The sequence below is a fragment of the Cyprinodon tularosa genome, unplaced genomic scaffold, assembly GCF_016077235.1.
Source record: "Cyprinodon tularosa strain WSP-4 unplaced genomic scaffold, ASM1607723v1 ctg391, whole genome shotgun sequence".
In the NCBI taxonomy this organism is placed as follows: Eukaryota; Metazoa; Chordata; class Actinopteri; order Cyprinodontiformes; family Cyprinodontidae; genus Cyprinodon; species Cyprinodon tularosa.
The window spans coordinates 417,992-441,128 of NW_024039109.1; the positions used below are offsets into that span (position 1 = coordinate 417,992).

At 40.7% G+C, this 23,137-nt stretch overlaps 1 protein-coding gene across 5 annotated transcripts in view; it reads left to right on the plus strand.

Annotated features, from left to right (window-relative positions):
- Positions 1-23,137, plus strand: part of LOC119791463 (protein unc-13 homolog B-like) — a 150,807-nt gene that overhangs the window by 36,822 nt on the left and 90,848 nt on the right. For all 5 annotated transcript variants that reach the window (XM_038297573.1, XM_038297575.1, XM_038297578.1 and 2 more), the window contains exons 3-8: positions 5,780-5,879; positions 10,856-10,973; positions 11,051-11,174; positions 16,756-16,826; positions 18,908-18,968; positions 20,568-20,781. In XM_038297573.1, coding sequence (XP_038153501.1) covers positions 5,780-5,879; positions 10,856-10,973; positions 11,051-11,174; positions 16,756-16,826; positions 18,908-18,968; positions 20,568-20,781 — 688 coding nt within the window. The remainder of the gene's footprint in view (positions 1-5,779; positions 5,880-10,855; positions 10,974-11,050; positions 11,175-16,755; positions 16,827-18,907; positions 18,969-20,567; positions 20,782-23,137) is intronic.

Genomic DNA, 23,137 nt, shown 5'->3' on the forward strand with positions numbered 1-23,137 from the left:
CCATATTTCCAGTCAAGAGTTACGTTTGCTTATCTGGCTGCGGTGTTGGAGGCGGGTGCAGGGTAAATGTTTTAGCATGTTGCCCTGGCAACCTGGAATATCTTTGTTTAGTGCAGTCATGGGATCAGAGGAACAGCTGATTGTTGGGTTTGGTTTCCCAAACACCTAAAGAACAATCGTGTGTGCATGTATTGGGTCATCACCACATTTTTACCACAGATCCTGTGCAAACCTTTAACAAAGACTGTAAATCTAACATGTTTTTATTATAATATGTCATCATTACCTGCCTAAATTCTTCTGATTATACATTTTTCTTTTCATAAAAAAAACACTTAAAAAAGCGGCATAGAGTTCATTTGAAAAGTTTCCAATGTTTAAATGTATTTTATTAGGATTTTATGTAGGGACCATTGAAATATGAGCGAAAAGGGAACTTTTAAACATATTCTTGATGTTTTCATATTTCTTATGCATGGATGCCCTAAAATTTATTGTTTTATTGGACAGATAAATGCAAAGAAATATCTGCCTATTACACCAGTTCTCCGTTTTGTGTATTTATAGCAGTATGTTTGAAACTAACGGTTAAACTTTTACACATGCTTGGAAAGCTTAGATTCTCCACAATTCAATCATCAAGTTCAACCACACAATTAATAAAGATGTGGCAGCATGTTAAATCAGAATTGATAAAATACAGCTCCGACTTCATACCTTTGAAGCGACCCTTAGGCCGTATTATAAATCCAGTCTTAGATTGTTTCACTTCCATTTGTCTGAAAGGGTCTAGGGATAAAAAGTAATCCAGCATATTAGCAAATAAAAACATTCCATGATGAGAAAATTGCCACATAAAGTCAGTTTTTACCATCAAAAAAGCTCAATCCTTATGGCTAATGCTAACCAACTTGCTACCTACCATAGCTTTCAAAAAAAGCTTTCTTTTCTGGTTAGGTTTGTCAGGATTGTTTTCGGCCATTGATGCACCAGTTTACTCAAGAATGAATGAATGGCTCAAAAATGCTGCAGCAGCAAACAAGCGTAGGATTACTTCTTCTGCGTTATAGCGGGATATTATGGCGTCACATACGCAAAATGTTGGATTGACAAACAAGTAGCCAATCCACTTTCAACAGTAGTTAACGTGGATTGGCTAATGTTTTGTAGGCACCAACATGCTAAGGTCAGAGTTTATGGATTTTAATTTTGCTTGGACCATAAGTGCAAGAATGCCATCCATCAATAAATTCATTTCAGATAAATCTGGACACTTAATGTCTGAGAAAAATCTGCTTTAAAGGGGTCATAGAATGATTCTATAGGGTATTTGGCGCCCTTAAGGTCCCTGAATAGGGTGTGTAACATTGGTTGGGCTGAAAATGGCATAATTGCTGTTCTATGAGCCCTAATGCAGCCTGGTTAAAAGCCCCAGAAGGAAAAGACAGGTTTTCTTCCTTTTATGGTATGCTCATAAATATTTAGATGAGCTGTGCACTGATTGGTTGGTTTACAACAAGCGACACTGCAGAGCAAAGACGCATCATAGCAACAAGCACTCACTGACTGAAACATTGAGTTTGTCTATATGGTAGGGTGAGCAGACGTCCTCCTTTTCCCGGACATGTCCTACTTTTCATACCTAAAAAAATGTCCGGGGGCAATTTCAAAATCGTCTGGGATTTTGGTCGACTACAGTGCAGCAGAACCAAGCTGTGAGCTTCGCGGCTGGTCCGGTGCAAGGAGCCAGCGGGGGACTGAGGGACCGAACCCGACCTGGTGATGGTAGCCTGGACAATGGCGGCCCCCCGGAAGCATACCGTCACCGTGTCGGGTTCGGACCAGCCCCGGGGCTGATTGTTCGGTTTGAATACCCAGCAGACCCTCCCACTTTTCAGAAACCCAAATCTTGTCACCATAGATATGCTAGTATGCTATCAACAGCTAAGCAACGGAGTAATACTTCCTGCTTGTGTTTGTGATGGCCTTATGGTCAGATTAGCCTTTCATTTCAGTTAAACAAGTTTAGCAGATCCTGCTTTGAGCTGTCAAGGATTTTGAAAGCTGTTTGCTGTAAAATGCTTCGAGCAAATGAACAGCTGAGCATCAAACTTTGCAGGGATCTTCTGGTAGACAAAAATAAGCCATGCCTGTAGAGTCTATGGATCCTTGGGAAGACTGAAAATTTCCCCTTTCTCCATGCAGCCTGGAACACTGCATTTATTCCCGTGGTTCTGGCTCATTTTCATTAGAGAAACTGCCTGCTTTGTAATTCTTGTAGAAGTAAATCCAACTGTAGGCTAAACAGCTAAACTGTTGTCTTTCATCTACCTCTATTCATGTTCTTGGGCCAGTGAACCAGTGGGCTGGTCTGTATGTCAATTTCGGGGCGTGACAAAGGCCAGAACCAAATAAGGCAACATCCCCGAACTGACGTCAATTTGAGGCTTAGTTTGAATTGGCCCATTTTATGGTTGAAGTTTAGAATTGTGAGATTTGCAGAGAAAGAAGGTGTTGGTGGGGTTTGAACTTCTCTGTACATCTGCCACGTCCCGGTAGATGCACTGGAAAAAGTCGAAAACTCTAAAAGTAATTTTTTCTTAAAATAAGTGCATTTGTTCTTGGATTGAGGAGATAAAAGAGACATCTTCCCAATGGAAAAAGAAAAATTACACTTAAAATAAGAAAACACAATTGCATTGTCTTATTTCAAGTGTATGTTATCTAATTATTTTATTTTAGGAGTAAAAATACTTATTCCATTGGCAAACAGTCTCATTTACCTACTTAAATTAAGGGTAAATACACTTAATTTCAGAACATTTTCACTTATTTCTATGGCAGAGTTGGTCCTCCATATTAAACAGATTTAGCAGCATGGGAAAATATCCATGCTGTGTGTATACTCTGTGTCCTTAGTACAGGTCCTTGTTGGCCCCTGTCTAGAACCCATTATCGGGTTAAATAACCTTTTTTAAAAAAGGTTGTTAAATTCATTGAGTATTATTCTTATAAACCTTCATGGTGGTAAATGAGAAAATCTAGAAAAGATGACGAGGTGCAGAACACACCGAGTCATCTTACACCCCTGTTCAGTTATCGGCCCCTCCTGCGTCCGTATGGAGGCGGCCACATGTTTACTGTCAGAGCGCAGAGTAGCAGGAAATGACCGCCGGCCGTGCGTGCGTAACTGGAAGGATTCGGAGCGTAACTAAAGCACTCCAGCAGACACGTGTTGCTGCTTTCCTCGCCCTGCTGCAGGAAATGAAAAGCCAAGCATCTGCTGTGGCTTCTATGTCCATCACTGCTGGATGACAGCAGGCTGACAGACACCTCTGGGTGTGTAAATAGATACAAGACCAGCTGATCAGTCAGCGTTTGGAGTCTGAACTCATCATTTATGAAGGGCTGTGAAATACTCTTTGAATTGCACTCTGAAATGGATCCATTCAGACAGATTATTTGAACTGTCCCCTTTGACTCAAGTGAATTTCCATGTTTTGGGGCCCTGATTGGTATCAGGACTGACGGAGACCTTTTTCAGCAGCATCAACAGGTCAAACGAGACTCTGGCTTTATTACGTCACCAGGAAACGGGCCTGCAACCTCGCCAACTGTGTGTTTATCCTCTCTGTTAAGAGAAAGTGGATCTGAGTGTGCAGGAGATGCATATGAAGCATTTGGAGGCCGAGAGTTGGATGTGGTGTGACATATGAGGATGGCTCACTTTGGAGATTAACAGGGTCACTGTGCTGTCCTGGCTCGGCTTGGCTCAGCTTGGCATACTTAAGAGGAGATTTATCTGCTTTCACTGGAGCTACTGATCCTTTGCCACCAGACTAATCCACAGCAGATTCAACAGCCCACTTTCTTTAGTTCAGCCAAGTTTTACCTTGAAACTGTTGCTGAGGATGTTTTAATCAAGTGAGCTGAAGCCTCATGATGTAACGTTTGTTTCATGCAACAGATTAAAGATGCAGAGATCAATATTTTGTGGCTGCCTGGAAGGCAGAGACAACTGTTCTCTCTGTTATCAGCAGGAAATTATCCATCCATCCATCCACCATTGGACGGTTGTTTCATCCGTCCATCCATCCAACTGTTCATCCATCCACCATCCATCCATCCATCCATCCATCCATCCATCCAACCATTCTTTCATCCTTCCGTCCATCCACCATTGGACCGTTCTTTCATCCGTCCATCCATTCATCCATCCATCCATCCATCCATCCATCCATCCACCATTGGACCGTTCTTTCATCTGTCCATCCATTCATCCATCCATCCATCCATCCATCCATCCATCCACCATTGGACCGTTCTTTCATCCGTCCATCCATTCATCCATCCATCCATCCATCCATCCATCCACCATTGGACCGTTCTTTCATCCGTCCATCCATTCATCCATCCATCCATCCATCCACCATTGGACCGTTCTTTCATCCGTCCATCCATTCATCCATCCAACTGTTCATCCATCCATCCATCCATCCAACCATTCTTTCATCCTTCCGTCCATCCACCATTGGACCGTTCTTTCATCCGTCCATCCATTTATCCATCCATCCATCCATCATTGGACCGTTCTTTCATCCGTCCATCCATTCATCCATCCATCCATCCATCCATCCACCATTGGACCGTTCTTTCATCCGTCCATCCATTCATCCATCCATCCATCCATCCATCCACCATTGGACGGTTCTTTCATCCGTCCATCCATCCAACTGTTCATCCATCCACCATCCATCCATCCATCCATCCATCCAACCATTCTTTCATCCTTCCGTCCATCCACCATTGGACCGTTCTTTCATCCGTCCATCCATTCATCCATCCATCCATCCATCCACCATTGGACGGTTCTTTCATCCGTCCATCCATCCAACTGTTCATCCATCCACCATCCATCCATCCATCCATCCATCCAACCATTCTTTCATCCTTCCGTCCATCCACCATTGGACCGTTCTTTCATCCATCCATCCATCCATCCATCCAACCATTCTTTCATCCTTCCGTCCATCCACCATTGGACCGTTCTTTCATCCGTCCATCCATTCATCCATCCATCCATCCATCCATCCACCATTGGACCGTTCTTTCATCCGTCCATCCATTCATCCATCCATCCATCCACCATTGGACGGTTCTTTCATCCGTCCATCCATCCAACTGTTCATCCATCCATCCATCCATCCATCCATCCAACCATTCTTTCATCCTTCCCTCCATCCACCATTGGACCGTTCTTTCATCCGTCCATCCATTCATCCATCGATCCATCCATCCATCCACCATTGGACCGTTCTTTCATCCGTCCGTCCATCCATCCATCCATCCATCCATCCATCCACCATTGGACCGTTCTTTCATCCGTCCATCCATTCATCCATCCAACTGTTCATCCATCCATCCATCCATCCAACCATTCTTTCATCCTTCCGTCCATCCACCATTGGACCGTTCTTTCATCCGTCCATCCATTCATCCATCCATCCATCCATCCATCCACCATTGCACCGTTCTTTCATCCATCCATCCATCCATCCATCCATCCATCCATCCATCCATCCATCCATCCATCCATCCATCCATCCATCCATCCATCCATCCATCCATCCATCCATCCATCCATCCATCCATCCATCCATCCATCCATCCATCCATCCATCCATCCATCCATCCATCCAACCAACCAACCAACCAACCAACCAACCATTATTTCATCCATCATCCATCCTTCACCATTTTCTATTCCTGTTTCTTTCAGATAAGTTCAACACCTACGTGACGCTGAAGGTCCAGAATGTTAAAAGCACAACCATCACTGTGCGAGGAGACCAGCCCTGCTGGGAGCAGGACTTCATGTTGTAAGTTTCACTAAATGCCTGATTTATCTCATTCTATGGTTTAGATAAAGCAAGGCTGTTGAGGAAAGTAATGTTCTGGTAGCCGGAAGAAGGACCTGAAATGATGTTCCATCTGGTTTCCCCCATTTTTATAATTTAGAGCCACTCTTTCTCCTTAAACAGTCCAGATTAGCTTGCTCATTTCCTTCTTATGATCCGCTGGTTTCATTTCCAAATTTTCCAACAGCCAAGTGTCCCCATGGTGATGAAAAAGCCAACATGTTGTTCGCCTTGTGTCATTGTTTGTCTTTGCAGCAGTGTTTGTTTTTCCAGACCTTCATCTTTCCTTGTATTCCTTGCTGATGTGTCTCCCTTTGGTGATTCAGCATCTATCAGAGGCACATGTTGGTTTCTAGTAAATGTTCGGCACCATCAGTTGCAATAGATGCTGTCAAAACCAATAATATTGTTGAATTAAGAAAATATTTTCACCGCCAATTGCTGATCACAGCATCAGATCCATAGATTTTAAATAATGTTGTCTTATGTACATTAACTTTGTATTACTAAGGACAGGGGGCATTTACCATTAGGCAATACTAGACAGTTGCCTTTAAACTCTGTTCACATGGTTAATCCAACTATTCCTTATTTGTCACATTAATTATGTTTTTGATAAAAATCCTTTCACTAAAACGCCATCAGAATGCTTAGAATTTTAAGTGTCTCACAGCTATTATTTCATCCAAATGAAAAATGGAGAACAGATGAGCAGATCATGGCTTGACGTTTGCCGTCGCCTTTTTGGAAACACAGGAAGGAGAAATCAGCTAAGTGAGCTTAGTGCTTGGAAAAAAATCTTTCATTCCTTTTGAGACAGCATGAAAAGTCAGCTGAGTACAAAACATAGAGAGGAAAACAAGAAGAAAAGGGACAAGAAGAGAGGGACACAACCTAGAACAGATGATGGATGGATTCCAGGGATGGAACGGTTTTTGAAAACCGTCCGAACCGTTCGGTTCGACTGTCTCTGTTCGGTTCGTGCACTGCTCCTTTTTCTCATAGGGGAAGCGATTACACTCCAGAGCAGAAGGTGGCGGTACTGCGACCAATGCCAACCACTAGTAGTAAACAAGAAGAAGAAGTGAAGCAGCGTAGCCGGGTGTAGCAGAAAAAAATCAGTTGTTGTGGAGAATTGTGTGGGTATGGCGAGTGGGAAAGAACAGGAGTTGGAAGGCGCGCCAGCAGCACTTTATAGGTCTGCTGTATGGGACCACTTTGCATTTAGAGTGACCTACGATGACGGCGGAAAGAAAGTTGTGGATAAAAGTGCAAAAGTGTGCAAGCATTGTGCAACACGTTTTGTTTATGCTAACAGCAACACGACCAACATGTCATGCTAACCCCGAAATCCCACATACTCCGTCAGCGCTCCGCTCCGCTGCGCTCCAGACCGCCTGCACAAAGCAAAGCCTACAGCCTCCGCTGTGGCTCCCGTCCGCTCCGCTCTGAGTTCTTGGAGAGGCAGCTTTTTTTAATCAAAATGAAATATAGAGAAAATAACAAAGGATGGAGTGGGGAATGCTCTTAAGAGGTGTGTGGTTGGCTTTTAAATAAGCTGTTTTAATTTAGCTCTAAACCGTAGGTCTTCAGCAGGGATGTTGCCCTAGGGGATCCACAGAAATACTGCATGGGGGTCACGAAAGTGTTGGTTGATAAAAAATTTTTATATTCCCCCTGCAAATTTTTCCACTAATTGAAATATCTTAAAATAAAATAAAATTTAAAATGTAATAAAAATTAAATAAACAGGTAAATGGAGGCAGAAGATGTCTTTCAGTCATCAATGCACACATTCAGCGACACACAGGAGCTCTTTCAAGCTGGGCACCATTTCATTCACAACACCTGTCCCGTCAACCAGGAATCAGAATCAGAAATACTTTAATAATCCCAGGGAGAAATTACTTTAGTTACATTACTACATATGTAATAGAGTGACTATAGGACCAATTTGATATAACACAATTTCATAAAAAATGTATAAGATATATAAGATAGAGCGGGGTGCTCTATCTTGCCATCAATTTGGGGTTCATTGATCTGGAAAATGTTGGAGAGCCCTGTTATAGACTGCTTCTTCGTTCTACCTCCAGCACAGACACTGGCCAGCTGCTGCCTCTACCGCTGTGCTTCCTTAGCTCCAGGGGGGGTGGGGGGTCATGGCTAGCCGTTTCTCCCTCTCCCAGTGTTCTCAAAACGATTTCCTTTTGCTTTAGACTTAGCTCCACCGTCTCCGTAATCACCAACGGGTTGTCAGTAGTGACCAATCACCTGAAAATCAGCCAATTTCCGGGCAATGCTGATTGGCCTAAGACTAAGCCTGGCACGTTAAATGTTCATTCAAATTTTGGCTTCTAATCTGGATAAGGAAGGTTTTTAATCGCACTTAACGGAATTACTCTTGTTTATTTCATTAGTTTCATGAAAAAAAAAAATATATATATATTTTAGGGATGGAACGGTTTATGAAACCGTCCGAACCGTTCGGTTCGACTGTCGCGGTTCGGTTCGCGTGTGTTTCGTTCGGTTCATGCGCTGCTCCTTTTTCTCATAGGCGAAGCGTTTACACTCCAGAGCAGAAGGTGGCGGTACTGCGACCAAAGCCAACCACCAGTAGTAAACAAGAAGAAGAAGCGAAGCAGCGTAGCCGGGTGTAGCAGAAAAAAATCAGTTGTTGTGGAGAATTGTGTGGGTATGGCGAGTGGGAAAGAACAGGAGTTGGAAGACGCGCCAGCAGCACTTTATAGGTCTGCTGTATGGGAGCACTTTGCATTTAGTGTGACCTACGATGACGGCGGAAAGAAAGTTGTGGATAAAAGTGCAAAAGTGTGCAAGCATTGTGCAACACGTTTTGTTTATGCTAACAGCAACACGACCAACATGTCATGCTAACCCCGAAATCCCACATACTCCGTCAGCGCTCCGCTGCGCTCCAGACCGCCTGCACAAAGCAAAGCCTACAGCCTCCGCTGTGGCTCCCGTCCGCTCCGCTCTGAGTTCTTGGAGATCGTAGAGAGCATGCACTAGTTGATTAAATTCAAAGCAGCAAAACATGTGGAAATGAATCATGGTTTCCGCGGATCATTAAAAATAATTACAATTCATTAATTTTTTGGGATTTTTTTTCATTAATTTCATAAATTTTTATTTTTCATAAATTTTTATAATTTTTTTTATTTTTCGGTGTAACAATTAACATATACCGAACCGAAAACCATGACCTCGAAACCGTGAACCGAACCGAACCGTGGATTTTATGAACCGTTCCACCCCTAATGGATTCTATTAAAATTTCTGTATCTGTATAAGGGATCTGTCTTCTCAATTCAGGGGAAAGAAGTGAAAGAGGCAGCTTTTTTTAATCAAAATGAAATATAGAGAAAATAACAAAGGATGGAGTGGGGAATGCTCTTAAGAGGTGTGTGGTTGGCTTTTAAATAAGCTGTTTTAATTTAGCTCTAAACCGTAGGTCTTCAACAGGGATGTTGCCCTAGGGGATCCACAGAAATACTGCATGGGGGTCATGAAAGTTTTGGTTGATTACATTTTTTTTATATTCCCCCCTGCAATTTTTTTCCACTTTTTGAAATTTCTTTAAATCCACATCAACATGAATTCAACACACTGTAATAAACAGGTAAATGGAGGCAGAAGATGGAGGCAGAAGAACACAATTTCATACAAAATATATAATTAGGGGTCCCGGTGCATCTCGCCGGGGGGGGGGGGCACGGCTAGCCGCTGGGTCCCAGTTCTGGTTCTCCCTCTCTCGGTGTTCTCGAACCGATTTCCTTTTGCTTTAGACTTAGCTCCACCGTCTCCGTAATCACAGACAGGTTGTCGGTAGTGACCAATCACCTGAAAATCAGCCAATTTCCGGGCAATGCTGATTGGCCTAAGACTAAGCCTGACACGTTAAATTTTCATTCAAATTTTGGCTTCTAATCTCTGGATAAGGAAGGGTTTTATTTGCACTTAACGGAATTACTCTTGTTTATTTCATTAGTTTCATGATATCAGGAAAAAATATATATATCTATATACACAAACTAGATTTATGACCTGAAGGGTAAACTGCTTTATTAGCTGAGATTAGATAACTGATGATAAATAAATGAATTAATTTTAGGTGCTGTCTTGTTATTATTGATCTGAGTAAATATATTTTTAATTGAAATAGTAGTTTTGGCTTCCATCCGTTTGTTGAAATGCTGCTTTGCAGTGAATGGAAGCTTCTTTTGAGCAGAGCTACAATAAAAGGTGAAACCAGTAAATGAGTGAAAATCTAGTTTACCGAATATATTAACGCCTCAAACAGCAGAAGTCTCTTTCTAATAGTCAACCATGGTTTAATTATGGTACGGTGCTGCATGCATTTATTGGGGCTCATTTACTGGGAGCGAGCCTTTATCTCTGCACCTGGCTGCCCTGGACGCTCCCCTCCGTCCTCTTCTCCATCGCTCCCAATTATCCTCAGCCTTTGATTATCTTTTCTCGCATCTTCCTTTTGTTTGCTTTCTCGATCTTTCTAAACTTCCACGATGAGAGTATGCAAATGTCCCAGTCATGCAGCTCCTTTCTAAATGCATGTCCATGCTTTTGCATCATCAAGCACTTGTGGAGCCCTTTGAGTGGCCTGTTGAATGAAAAAAGGCAGAGGTGGATGATGACGGCTAAAGCATAACTAAAAGGACCTTTTGTCATGAGGCTGTGTTTGGATCCTGACAGTAATTATGTTGAAATCTCAGCTCCATTAAAAGTGAACTGAACGCCAGACTGGAAAGTGTTTTATTATTTTTTATTTTGATGGTTTTCCAAACAACAAAGCTTTCTGATCTTTTTATTCGGGACATTTTCCACCCTATGCATCAGGAATTACCACAGTATTTGTCTGTTATCACATGCTGATCTTCCTCCCTGATTCTGCTCTTTAGCGAGATCAACCGGCTGGACCTCGGTCTCATCGTCGAGGTCTGGGACAAAGGTCTCATCTGGGACACCATGGTGGGGACGGCCTGGATTCCTCTGAAGACCATCCGGCAGTCTGAAGAGGTTGGAGCACGAACCCGCGTAGAGATAAGTGACATCACTCACTCAGGTTTGGATAAAATGAATATGTCTGCTAACAGGAGGGATCTGGAGAGTGGATTTTCCTGGATGCAGAGGTTTTAATGAAGGCTGATGAGATTTATGGCACCAAGAACCCAACGCCTCATCGGGTTCTGCTGGATACCCGCTTTGAGCTGCCGTTTGGTGAGTCTACGGGGTGAAGGTTTTTTCCCTGGGCCTCAGGTCCCTGAACTCCTCAGAGTGTATGCTAGAGCACTGGGTAAATTATGTAATATGCATTATCTCATTTCATAGGGGTGTAAATAATAATCGTTTTGTATCGATGCATCGATCCAACAGCCGACGATCTGATGCATCGACACGTCCGCAAGAGAATCGATTCATGTTTTTTTTTTTTCCTCCGGTCTATTTTTATCCATTTGCTCCTGGGTGTAATTCTCCTCCCGTGCTGCGGTGGCGCTAAACCTATTTTGCCCTCCTACCTCGCTTCCTGGTTATACTCTTACAGCAGTTTGCTGCAGGGAGCTTGACACAGACATTTTTAAATTATGCTCAATATTGAAACGTGGTCTGTGCTACACGCTGTGGGTCTAGATACGGCCGAGGCGGCGAGGAAGTGGGGGCGAGTTTAGTCCGACGACGGAGGGACATGAGGGCCAAAAAGTGCGGAGATCCAGGTGGAAAAAGGCTCCCAGCGTTCTCGCGCACCTCGCTCTTCTAGCGGGTCAAACTTCACGAGTTGTTTTCCACAATTTCGGTCATAAAAACAAAACAAGCCGGCCTCCTGTCTGCGGCACTGTCTGCAGTCAGCTACAATTTGGGAGAGGAGCAGCGGAGCGTCTGTGGAGGGGGCGGGACGTCTGGAGCCGAGGTATTGAATTGCACTCATTGCACTGATTTTGTGCAGGATTTTTTGATGCAAGGCCTTTAAGAATCTATAATTCAGGGTCATTATTATTTTTCAGTCATTGATTTATTTCAAATTGGAAACATTGTCTAGCCTGTAAGGTGTAAAAAAAACAAACAAAAAAAATGTACCGATTAATCGAATCGTATCGTAGTGTATTCTTGAGTATCGAAAATAATCAAATCGATACTGAATCGAATCGCCATGATGGATGTGATTTACACCCCTAGCATTTCATACCTTTCTTATTCCTATTTTCTTTTAATATTTTACTGGGTTTATTAATTTTTTTAATTTATAATACGCACAAACTGGATAAACGTTGCAATTTTATTGTATACCTGATTCCAAAAAAGTAAAAAAAAAAAAAAATCCACTGGACTTTATTTCCAAGTGTGAAGATGTTTCGCTTCCCAACCAAGAAGCTTTTTTTAATTCAAAATGTCAGAAATTGCGTTGAGTTCGAGGTTTTATACAGTAGCAAATCAAAACCTTGTTTTTGTTTAGAAAACATGCAAATTGAAATAGACCAACGGGTTCACCTTTTTGGAATGGGGGTCGTTTGGCTTCTTTTGTTAGCTTGCAATGCCCCATACTCTGTCTCACTATGTCTCTGAAAGGGGGGGTCATTAAAGGAAATAGTTGGCCTGGCTAATTAGGCAAGGTCTTCTCTTCCCCTTTAAAGGCGACATAGAGCCTAAAACTTAACGCTATTTCTGACATTTTGAATTGAAAAAGCTTGCTGGATGGGAAGAGAAACGTCCTTAAACAAAGTCCAGTGGATTGTTTTTTTACTTTTTTGGAATCAGTCTGACCTGGATGACTGGGAAACTTTGCCAGCATGTATACCTGATTTGAAAATACTTTATTTGTATAATATATTGTTAATATCACACAAAGCCTTCAACATTTCATCCAATTAAAAACAACAAACTATTTAAGTTTTGATGTGATGAAGCAACATAAAGCATTGCTGATTTGTTTACAGGAAGATAATCCTTTAAATTAGTTGTAGTCGAGCTTCGGCATGCAGCCCTCAGCACACGAGCCCAAACGAGCACTGAAGGGTTTTATAATTGATGCAATGGAAAAAAACACAATATTACAGCCAAAGAAAACCAAATATAAAAAAAAAGATTTCTCATCATCTTAATTATGTTCTTGCAAAGTTTTAAACTTTGAGTAAAACTAATAAGGGGAACCAGCTTTTGATCTCTTTTAACATTAGACTAATGGACAGTGTTGAAAATGTTACTTAAAGGTATAGCTGAGGATGTTCTTTTTCCAGGTGGATCATCAAAATCAGTGGTCCTCCTAATTTTCAGTCATTCTGGTGATATGTTTACATAAGGCCGTCCTACGTGCTCATCCATTTTCAATTACTTGTGGTGAGTGTGACAGTGGAAAAACTGGAAAGTAAGCTTGTATGAGCAACGCAAACAGCAACTTTTAAACAGAGCGTGCACGAGGAAAATATGCTTGTGCACGCTCTCGCCCGCGTTTAATAGGTGTTGCAGGTAGGGCTGCAACTAACGATTATTTTAAAAATCGATGAATCGGACAAAAAATATTTTTTATATTAACCTCTTTATTCCAAAATAAACATTTTAGACAGAACAAGCAAGCACACAAGTACAGGTTGCTCATTAACTGTACTGGTGCAATATGAAAAATAAATGTTTGTGTTAAAACTACGCAAACTTACATGAGAAATGTAGCTGTACATCCACAAAATATAGGCTACTTTGTTTCATAAAGCGCAAAAAAAAGACAGGCGTTTTTGTTTTTAAAAGCCCCTGAGGGGTTCAAACAATAGGTCCCCCCATTTCAACAAATGAGTTTTTTTTAGACTAGAAGAGTTCTGCCTTTTAAGACAGGAAAGTATAGCAGTTAAAGTTGCTACTTGAGAAAATACTGAACCATAGAGATAAAAATAGCCCTGTGATTCAAATTATAAATTGTATTTGGAATAAAAATGAGAGAACTAGGGGTGCTAAAAAACACATCCTCCAAAGACAGATATTTACATGGGAATGTGGCATATAATTAATTGACATATTACTGATCTTGCTGGATTTTATTCTGCTTTACTTCCATAAATTGCAGGATCTTCTTTACTTTATCTTTGCCAGAAGATTTAAACTTTAAAAGCCTTGCCTTCATAATTTGCAAGTTAATTTATTTATAACGAAAATATAAACGCTGCTTAAGCTAATTCAAATGAAATTAAAAGTAAAATAAGTAGCCAACCTTATCACTGTCTGTAACCTACTAACACGGTAAGGAAAGCATCAGATGAGCTACCTGAGAAACTAACGTTACGTTTCCCCACTTTAAAACCAAACAAACATGGTCGCTCACCCTGCTGATCAGCTCTCTTCACTGCCATCGAAGGCTCCAACGCGTTTCCTTTTCAGGTGCTGCGTCATAACAGTGGTGCTTCCGTGCCATGTTGATTTGTTTTTACAAAAGTTGCATGTTACGACTTTTTTCGCTTTACAAAGCGCAGGCTGTCTGCGAATTGAGACGCAGCTTGGGTTTGCGGTATCGGTCATTAGAACAGTCGACGTTACTGCCTTTTGAAAACAGCCTTTGCTCACCTGCGGCGCTGGCTCGCTCTGCCGTATTTTTTTTTCTTCCCGCGTTTCAATGAAATGGCAGTGATGACGACGGCGGCGGATGACGCATTAATCGCGCGACACAACTAATCGATGATGAAATTTGTTGCCAATGCTTTTAAAAGTCAATTTTTATCGATTTTATTGATTAGTTGTTGCAGCCCTAGTTGCAGGGTTGAGCATGTGCATTTTTTTTAAACTTCAAAATTTCGTGAAAATCCTCAACTATACCTTTAACTAGTTAAACGTAACAGTAACTGAGTTGGTAAAAGTCCTAAAAAGTAACAATGCAGTTAAAGGAATAGTACACCCAAAACATGATTAGCCTTCATTTTCTACTCACCCCCATGCTGAACAAAACTCTGGAGTACTTTTTTGATATCTCAAATGCATCTGGAGATCTGGGAGGCTTCTTGCTGTCTGCTGACATTCAAATAATGGAGGTCTATGGCGCCCGAGACAGAAAGGTCCACAAAAGTCCACAAAAACTTGTCAATATTCCTCCATACTGCTCGTCCAATGTAATCCAAGTGTCCTGAGTGGGTAGCATCCAGAATTTACTCGAAACGAAGTCATTTAGAACGTTTTAGAGCCTAAACAGTAGTGTATAGGATTTCCTAATAGCGCCCCCATGCGCGCTCGCGATTCTACGGAAGCCCGCAGACCAAACCAGCGCATTCAGCTCGGCAAAGAACTCATGCTCTTCTTCAACACTGAAGTCCTCAGACATTTTTCTTTCGTTGTTTCTTTCTTTGCACAGGTAAACAGCACATTTCTTCTTCTACGCTTGCATTATCGGCAGACCAGACGCTGAATGCGCACTTTCTTCCGGTTTGGTCTGCCGGCTTCCGTAGAATCGTGAGCGCGCATGGGGGCGCTATTAGGAAATCCTATACACTACTGTTTATGCTCTAAAAACATTCTAAATGACTTCGTTTCGAGTAAATTCTGGATGCTACCCACTCAGGACACTTGGATTACATTGGACGAGCAGTATGGAGGAATATTGACACGTTTTTGTGGACTTTTATGGACCTTTCTGTCTCGGGCGCCATAGACCTCCATTATTTGAATGTCAGCAGACAGCAAGAAGCCTCCCAGATCTCCAGATGCATTTGAGATATCAAAAAAGTACTCCAGAGTGTTGTTCAGCATGGGGGTGAGTAGAAAATGAAGGCTAATCATGTTTTGGGTGTACTATTCCTTTAATTTCAATGATCTAAAATCTCTCTCCTGTTATTGGAATTTGTATAATGAAATATAAGAAGTTTGATTTTGATCGACCTATATAATAGATTAAAATGGCGACACATCTGAAAACATGGACCACTAATCCGCACCATGTTGGCGAGTTTGGTTGGAAACGTGGGCAACAATATAATTATGTAGATAGGATGATGTTTTTACTTTATGATTAAAGAGGAATAAAGCAGGTTAGATGTTTTAGAACTTAATATTTTTGCCCTTTGATGACGTTTAATGTGTTATAAAATGTTCATACAGTCAGTGCTTTCAAAGACAGACTGACTTAAACTCTCCTTTCTTGCTAAAAATTATTAAAATTTTTTTAAAATATTTTTAAGTCGAACAGAATTCTTTTTTTAAAGTTTTTTTTACTGATTTTTTTACCAAAAGAAATCTGCTTGATTTAAAAAATGCTTAGTTTAGTGCTGAGAAGGTAAGAAAAAAAACACGCTCTGCTATCAAATGCAGTCTGATTCCAATGTCGAGCCCTGGTTGTCGGTTCGAAAACCTCTGACCGCTGCTCTGCTAGTACTGCAATCACTGCAACTGCCACAGCCTGATGGTCAGAAGACATCAAAGTTAAAACGAAGGGGCTCCTTAACCCCACCCCGCTGCGTGGGAGACATTTTTATCCTCTCTTTGTCTCATTATGTCCATGTGCCACCATTCCAGGTGCAGGTCGGCGTCTCTTTGAAGGCCTGGCCTTTGTGCCTGTGCCCTTTAATGTGCATCTGCCAGCTGAGCAGCTTAAACCCACTTTAAAACAGCAACGATGGGATACAGTACACACACACATACACACCGCGGATGGAGACATGCTTATTTTTCTACCTCCTGTCACTTTCAATGTATTCCACTTTATTTCACATTCAGGTGGAGTAGATCTGTTGGTGTTCTTTATGTCTGCACTCCCTCAGTGAGTCTGGAAAGTTCAAGCAACAGGAATATTTAATGTTAACCTTCTGAAATGCTTTTGTAAATGATTTACCGACAGATATACCAGAAGATGAGGCTCAGTATTGGACCGGCAAGCTTGAACGCATCAACATGGGAATCCACGACGAGGTAAAATGTTGCTTCTGTCTTTTAGAAGAAGCTCAGATACATTGTTTTTTTTTTATTGCTGACTGATGGTCAGAGGTTCCAGCTTCCAGTGTAGATCTCTGGTTTCTGGTCTGGATTCTGATTTTGGAAAGTTTATTCAGTTTATTTATTTAGTTTACTTATATAGCGCCGATTCATATCACATGTCATCTCAAGGCCCTTTGCAATTCAACCTGATCATCCAGTCGGATTTATTCAATTTTTTATCTAAGGAAAACCAGCCGATTGCATCAACTCATTGACTCGAAGGCAATCCCTCACACCCAAGCATGCATGTAGCGACAGTGGAGTGGAAAAACTCCCTTTTAACAGGAAGAAACCTGCAGCAGACTCAGGCGTGTTTGGTGCTGGAGGTTTCCATCTATTTTAATAAAATAGATAAACCACATGTTAGTTTCAGTTTATTTGTATAGCACAAATTCACAACAGTCAGGCTGGTTAAAACTTTTCAATCTAAGGGAAAACCTGCCGTTTGCATCTAGTCATCGACTTTTCAGGATTAACAACTCCAGTATGAGCATGTAGTAACGGTGGATATATGCTTGCATTTTGTTGATTCTGATACCAAGCATGCATGCAGTTACAGTGGAGAGGAAAACTCCCTTTTAACAGGAACAAACCTCAATCAGAACCGGGCTCGGTGTGAGCGGCGTTCTGCCGAGGCCGACTGGGGTTCAAGGAGGCAGAAACAGAAATACAGAATGAACAAAGAAACACTGATCTTAAAATACATTCTATGATAGAAAAGGTAACTAGCTCCAGCGGTGGCTCTGTATGGAAAAAAAAAAACAGTTAAGCAGATGAGATCTGAGACAGTTCTTCTTCTTCTCTATGTCTAGAATAGAAACAGGACTAATCATTGAAAAAAAGGCTCAACTCTATCATCTTTAATTATAGGGGTTAATGGCTTGCCTCGTGAGAACATCCTGATCTCGCGAGCTTTCAAGGTTTCACTCGCAGATCAGTCTGGAGACTCTCCGTTGAAGAAAATTTGGAGCCGTTCACCAAACGAACGTCCAATCAGCGTTGGCTTTGAGGCGGGTTGAGGTGTGATGCAATGAGAAGCGCGACAGTTCAGTCTAAAGAACATGGCGGCTTCAGCCCATGAAACTAGCGATAGCGTGGCTATCGAGCAGGTTTTATCGGAATTACAGAGTATTTCTTCACTGAAAGAAGAGCAAAACACTGCTCTGGAGGCTTTTCTCAGAGGAAAAGATGTTTTTGCTCTTCTCCCGACTGGTTTCGGCAAGAGTAGCCTGGCTGTTAGTACGTCATATGCTTCGTTGATCTGATTGGTTTATTTGGCCCGTCTATCACCAACATAGGCCAATCAGCTAACCAGTATTTTCGCCCCTTCCCAAAATTACTTCAACGGAAGGTTTCCAGATGGATATGCGGAGCAAATCCATCTGGCGGAGTCAGGTTAGTTAATGGCAGCATCTCAGCTTATATTTCCCTCCAGTATGGAGTCGCAGCCGAACAGAACCAGACCAGATGAAGCTACTGTGATTAGAAAAAGTTGGTAGACCATGTTAGAAGTTGAATCAACAAATAATACAGAATGTGAAAATAGCTCTGACTCCAGCATTGGTTGTCTTGGTTGCAAACACTTTTTCCTTCCACTCAATTTTCTATTGATGTGCTTGGATAAAGGGAAAACAGTTCTGATTGCTTCCAAAGCAACATCCACAGCACATGGTTACCACTTTTTCCTTCCGCTCAGCTTTCTAGCGACATGTTTCCTTTCTGTGAATAGCTTGCTTGTTTAGGAACGTTTTGCCGTCTTTTCTATAACTATGTTCTCCCTGACATGCTAATGTTTTTTTTTTTTTTATATTAAAACCTTTTTTTTTATTGATTGTCACATTATTGGTAATAAATTAATATGAACAGACTTACAGGTTTTTAACTGAACTTCTGAAACAAATGTAATCTGTTCCACCTTAAACTGCAGGAAAGCTCTAGAAATATAGACAACATTTAAGAAGAACAGACTGGCTGCATCGTTCACGTTTGGTTTCTGTTTCTGCTTTCCTTTGTAGTATCCCCTTCAGGATGTGGACAATCCGAGGGCCGCGCTGCAATGTGCCCCCTCCCAGTGTTGTGAGTCTTTGCTCTCAGTACTCCTCTCTGCCTCTAGATGGAGCCAGCTCATTTCCTTAGCTACTCTGCTTCTTGTTTTAGCTTTCTAATCCTGCTTGTTTCTGCACTTTGTATTTTTTTTATATCAGTATTAAAACACTCCAGATATTTTGCACAAATTAGATTAGTTAATAATATTCAGAATTTACTGAGCCTTTTATGAGTTTTCCACTTTTTCAGCACAGAGACTCTGAATTTCTGTGCACACGGCCCGCGTCCCGTCGGACTTATCTCTCACTTGTAATGTTTGCACTTTCACCAGGCAACTTTTTCGGATGGGCTGAGCCGCTGAGTATGTAACAGAACTTAATGGACCTCTTCCCCTGGCCAACCCTCACCCCTTTTTGCATGTCATAATATTCCTAAAATGTAATTTCTAAGGTTTTCTTACGTTTTCTAACATTTCTGCAGTCTAACCAGTATAATCCCTTGCTGTGCTCCTTAATGCCCATTAACCCTTTCATTCCCCACCAAGCTGCTGGTTTATTATCATGTCATTTTGTTTTTTTATTATTCTAATGGTTTAGTAATTATCCTGGACAGAAAAGTCGGGATAATCTATTTTATGCACCCTTTTAATTTTGTTATTCTTTTCAAATCTGTGCTTAGAATTCTTAATACATTTATTTTTCAAACTCAGGAAAGAGATTTGTGTTTTTTTTTTTTTTTTTTTGCTTGTTTGTTGTTTTAAAGAAATAAAATCTTTATAATATTTAAAAATTGATATAATAGAGTTTCCCATCAGCCAGTCCCTGGTCATTCATTTTGGTCACCAGTTAAATTCTTGGTTCGTCCCTAGAAATGATACCTCGGTGCACATAGAGGCAAATTTTCACAGTTCAATTAAATTTTTATATTTTTTTTTCATAAATAAAAGCCAAACTAATAAAAATTTTTCCCTTTTAGCAGCTTTAAGCCTTAAGAATGATTGAAATACTGTAAAACTAAGAAGTTCGGGTAGTTTCGGTCTAATATTGTCTGATAAAAGCTCTGCTTCAGCTCATCTTCAGTCATCTGAGGACACTGAGTTAAAACATTTGTTGCCTCTAATAAAACAGGGTCCTTAGTGTAGAGTGATGCTGGTCTCTGTTTACCCTGCTTAAAATCTCTGCTAGATTACATCAGGCTGCTACCTGGTAACCCATTACAGCTCCTTTATTATTTATTTGTTTTACATTTTTGTTAAAGATTTGCTCCTAAATCCTTTTTTTTTGGGTATTGTTGCATCTAAGAATCTTGTTTAACAACCAGTTCCTTATTCATCCCTGCTATTATAAATCAAAAACAGGTTAAAGTCTTTGCAGATGAACGCAGACGCCGCCTGTCGGCGACATATCCTGCTGTTTGATTCGTTGTTCCATGGTGGCAACCGGACCCGCATACCTTTTCAGATGTGCTTGTCCGCATCCCCAAACACTTTCCTTTGCTGAGCCCGTTTCATCACCTCAGACTTGATTTTAAAAAAAGTCCAAATAAAACACTTCCTGACTTTTTTCTCACATATAGACACGTGGAGCTTCTGAAAGTCTTCCTCTCTTATCGTTTATCGTCCTGTTGCAGCTTTGGATGACCAGGACAGTGCCGTGGACGACAGGGACAGCGACTACCGCAGTGAGACCAGCAACAGTCTGCCGCCGCGGTACCACACCACGGCCCAGCCTAACTCCTCCATGCACCAGTTCCCCATGGGGCCTCGTCCGCAGCAGCTGCCGGACTGCTGCACCGACTCTGTCCACAGTTTGGATCTGGACTACAGGGACCAGAGAGGAAGCAGGTAGAGCTGGGTATAAACGGTGTCCCTGAAAAACACCCATTCAGTCAGCGAGGGATTCTTTTAGACATTCGAATGTGAGAGAAAATCACAAAAAAATTAAGTCCTGTGCTATGATTTTAAAACAATTGGTTTGCATGATGATCAAAAAAATATTATCATCGCTCACTTTCTGTAAGACGTCAAATTTCTGCGTTTTTGATTTAAATCTTAGCAAATTAGATTATGACATAAAGGATAATTTATTAATTTAGTTCAAAAAGTAATTATTTATAGAAATGTAGGTAAGCATACTTTATTTTTTAATTTTCTTGTTCATCGCTTCAACTGGAAGAGGACAAAAAAAAATGTTTTGGTCTTGAAAGAATTAAAACAAGATAAAAACCTGAAGGATATTATTTTAGAAGAAATGTGATTTTATGCCCTTTTCAGGGGAAAGACTGCTAACATGAAACTCGTTGAACTGAAAGAATAATATGGATTATGTTCCATTACTGAAATGAAGTGTTGAAAAAAGTTTTACTCAAAAAAAGTTTTGAAAATAACTTTGTTTTTTTTTGTTTTAATTTGTATTTTTTTTCTACAATAACTTTACAGACAAAAATTCTGTTTTTGAGATTGAGTTTTAGAAATTACATTCTGTCTACTAAATTGCATTTAAAAGATCACTTCCACTTCACTCCTGAGGCTTCTGGAGGGCAGAGACTCTATTTCTATTGGTCTGCATGGATGTTGGTGTGAAGTTTGGAAACTGAGGGGAAGACATTTCTTACAAGATATATTATTCAAATTTATTTAACGTCCTTGGACGAAGAGAGAGTTCTCTCTGACTCAGACATGTTAGTACATACATTTATGCCTTACAAACACACATTCCCCCCAGGGGAACGAACCCACCCCCTGCATAAAGATCTGAAGATTTGCAGGAAAACAACTTGAGTTCATCAGGGCTACTCCCTGTTAGGTTGATATTTCTTTCACTGGACAGATAAACATTCCACAACAACTGTCTTCTGTTCACGGTATGAATGAGGCTGTGTGAACTTATTCTTATCTCTTATGACCTTCCCTTCACCCTTGTCTAGAGTAGGGAGGCATCTGCTTTCTGTCCCCCCTACCTTAAACATTACAGCATAAAGGGTGGTAGAAGATTTCTCTGAACGCACTCCTATTCAGGCAGGCAAACTCAAAACATTTTATCTCACAAATAGGCAGAGGGAAAATATGGTTCCACATTGGCAACATTTTTATTGCTCTTTTTGTGCATTAGGATGGAGCGTTTATATTAGGCTTGAAGTAGAGAGAATGTGATCTGTAAAACTCAAATTTTTAGTTTGTAAAATTAAATCTAAAAACGAAATTTGTTTAAAAAAGAAAAGGAATATATAAAATGTGTTCAATAAAATACCACTTGAAAAAATAAAATATGAGAAATCATTTTGGAGAAAAAATTAATTTGAAATAAAATCTTACTCTTAAAACTTTTTGATAACATTTTTTTTCCTAAGTTTTATTCCTAAATTGCATTTGTTTTTCAACTCTCCATTTACAAAATGTGTTTGCAACAAAACCCAATGAAACAAAATTCCCTCCACAGTAAACTACTGAAGGTCAGTGCTGATGAAAACTGCATGAGCGTTAAGTTGAGTGGAAGGAGAAAAAAACATCAGCAGCCTTAAAATTATCAGCATGTTAAATTAATAAATGTAGACTTTCTGAAGATGATTTTTTATTTTACATCCTATGTGCCAATTCTTTGTTGGGGCTCCATTTACATGAATTAATGTCTGCTGAGGTGTTAAGAAATTTAGGTTCAATCCCAGCCCTCAGGTGTCACTCATTTTCCTCTATATATTAGTTTAAACCTCTTTTCTGACTTGGTTGAACCAGTGGATAAACACCAGCAGATGGCAGGGCTCCCCAAATTATCACTACCTGTAAAAACCTCTGAGTGGACCTCCAGCAGATTGGCTCTTGTTTTTCTTCAGACTTTAAATGCCTAAACTGCTCTGCAATAATCCAGTCATTTTATTCCCTAGCCTTTGTAAGACACTTCTGCCTCAGGCGTCGCTTAACACAGTGAATTGGACAGTTCTCAAAGTCCTAAATGTGTGGCTTAAAATACTTGAGTTGAGCTACAGTTCACATCTCGTCTTTCTTTTTCCAACTCTTAAATAGGCTTCCTTTCAGATCATTCCTCATGGATGTTATCCCTTTTTGAATTAACATTTTTTCTTCCACTCAACTTTCCATTGATGTAACCTGATATAGCCAGCATAGTGGTGACCAATCATTGTCTGTTCAACAAAAGTCAGCAGCCTTTTCCGTGGTTTTGTAGATCATAACATTTCTATAAAAG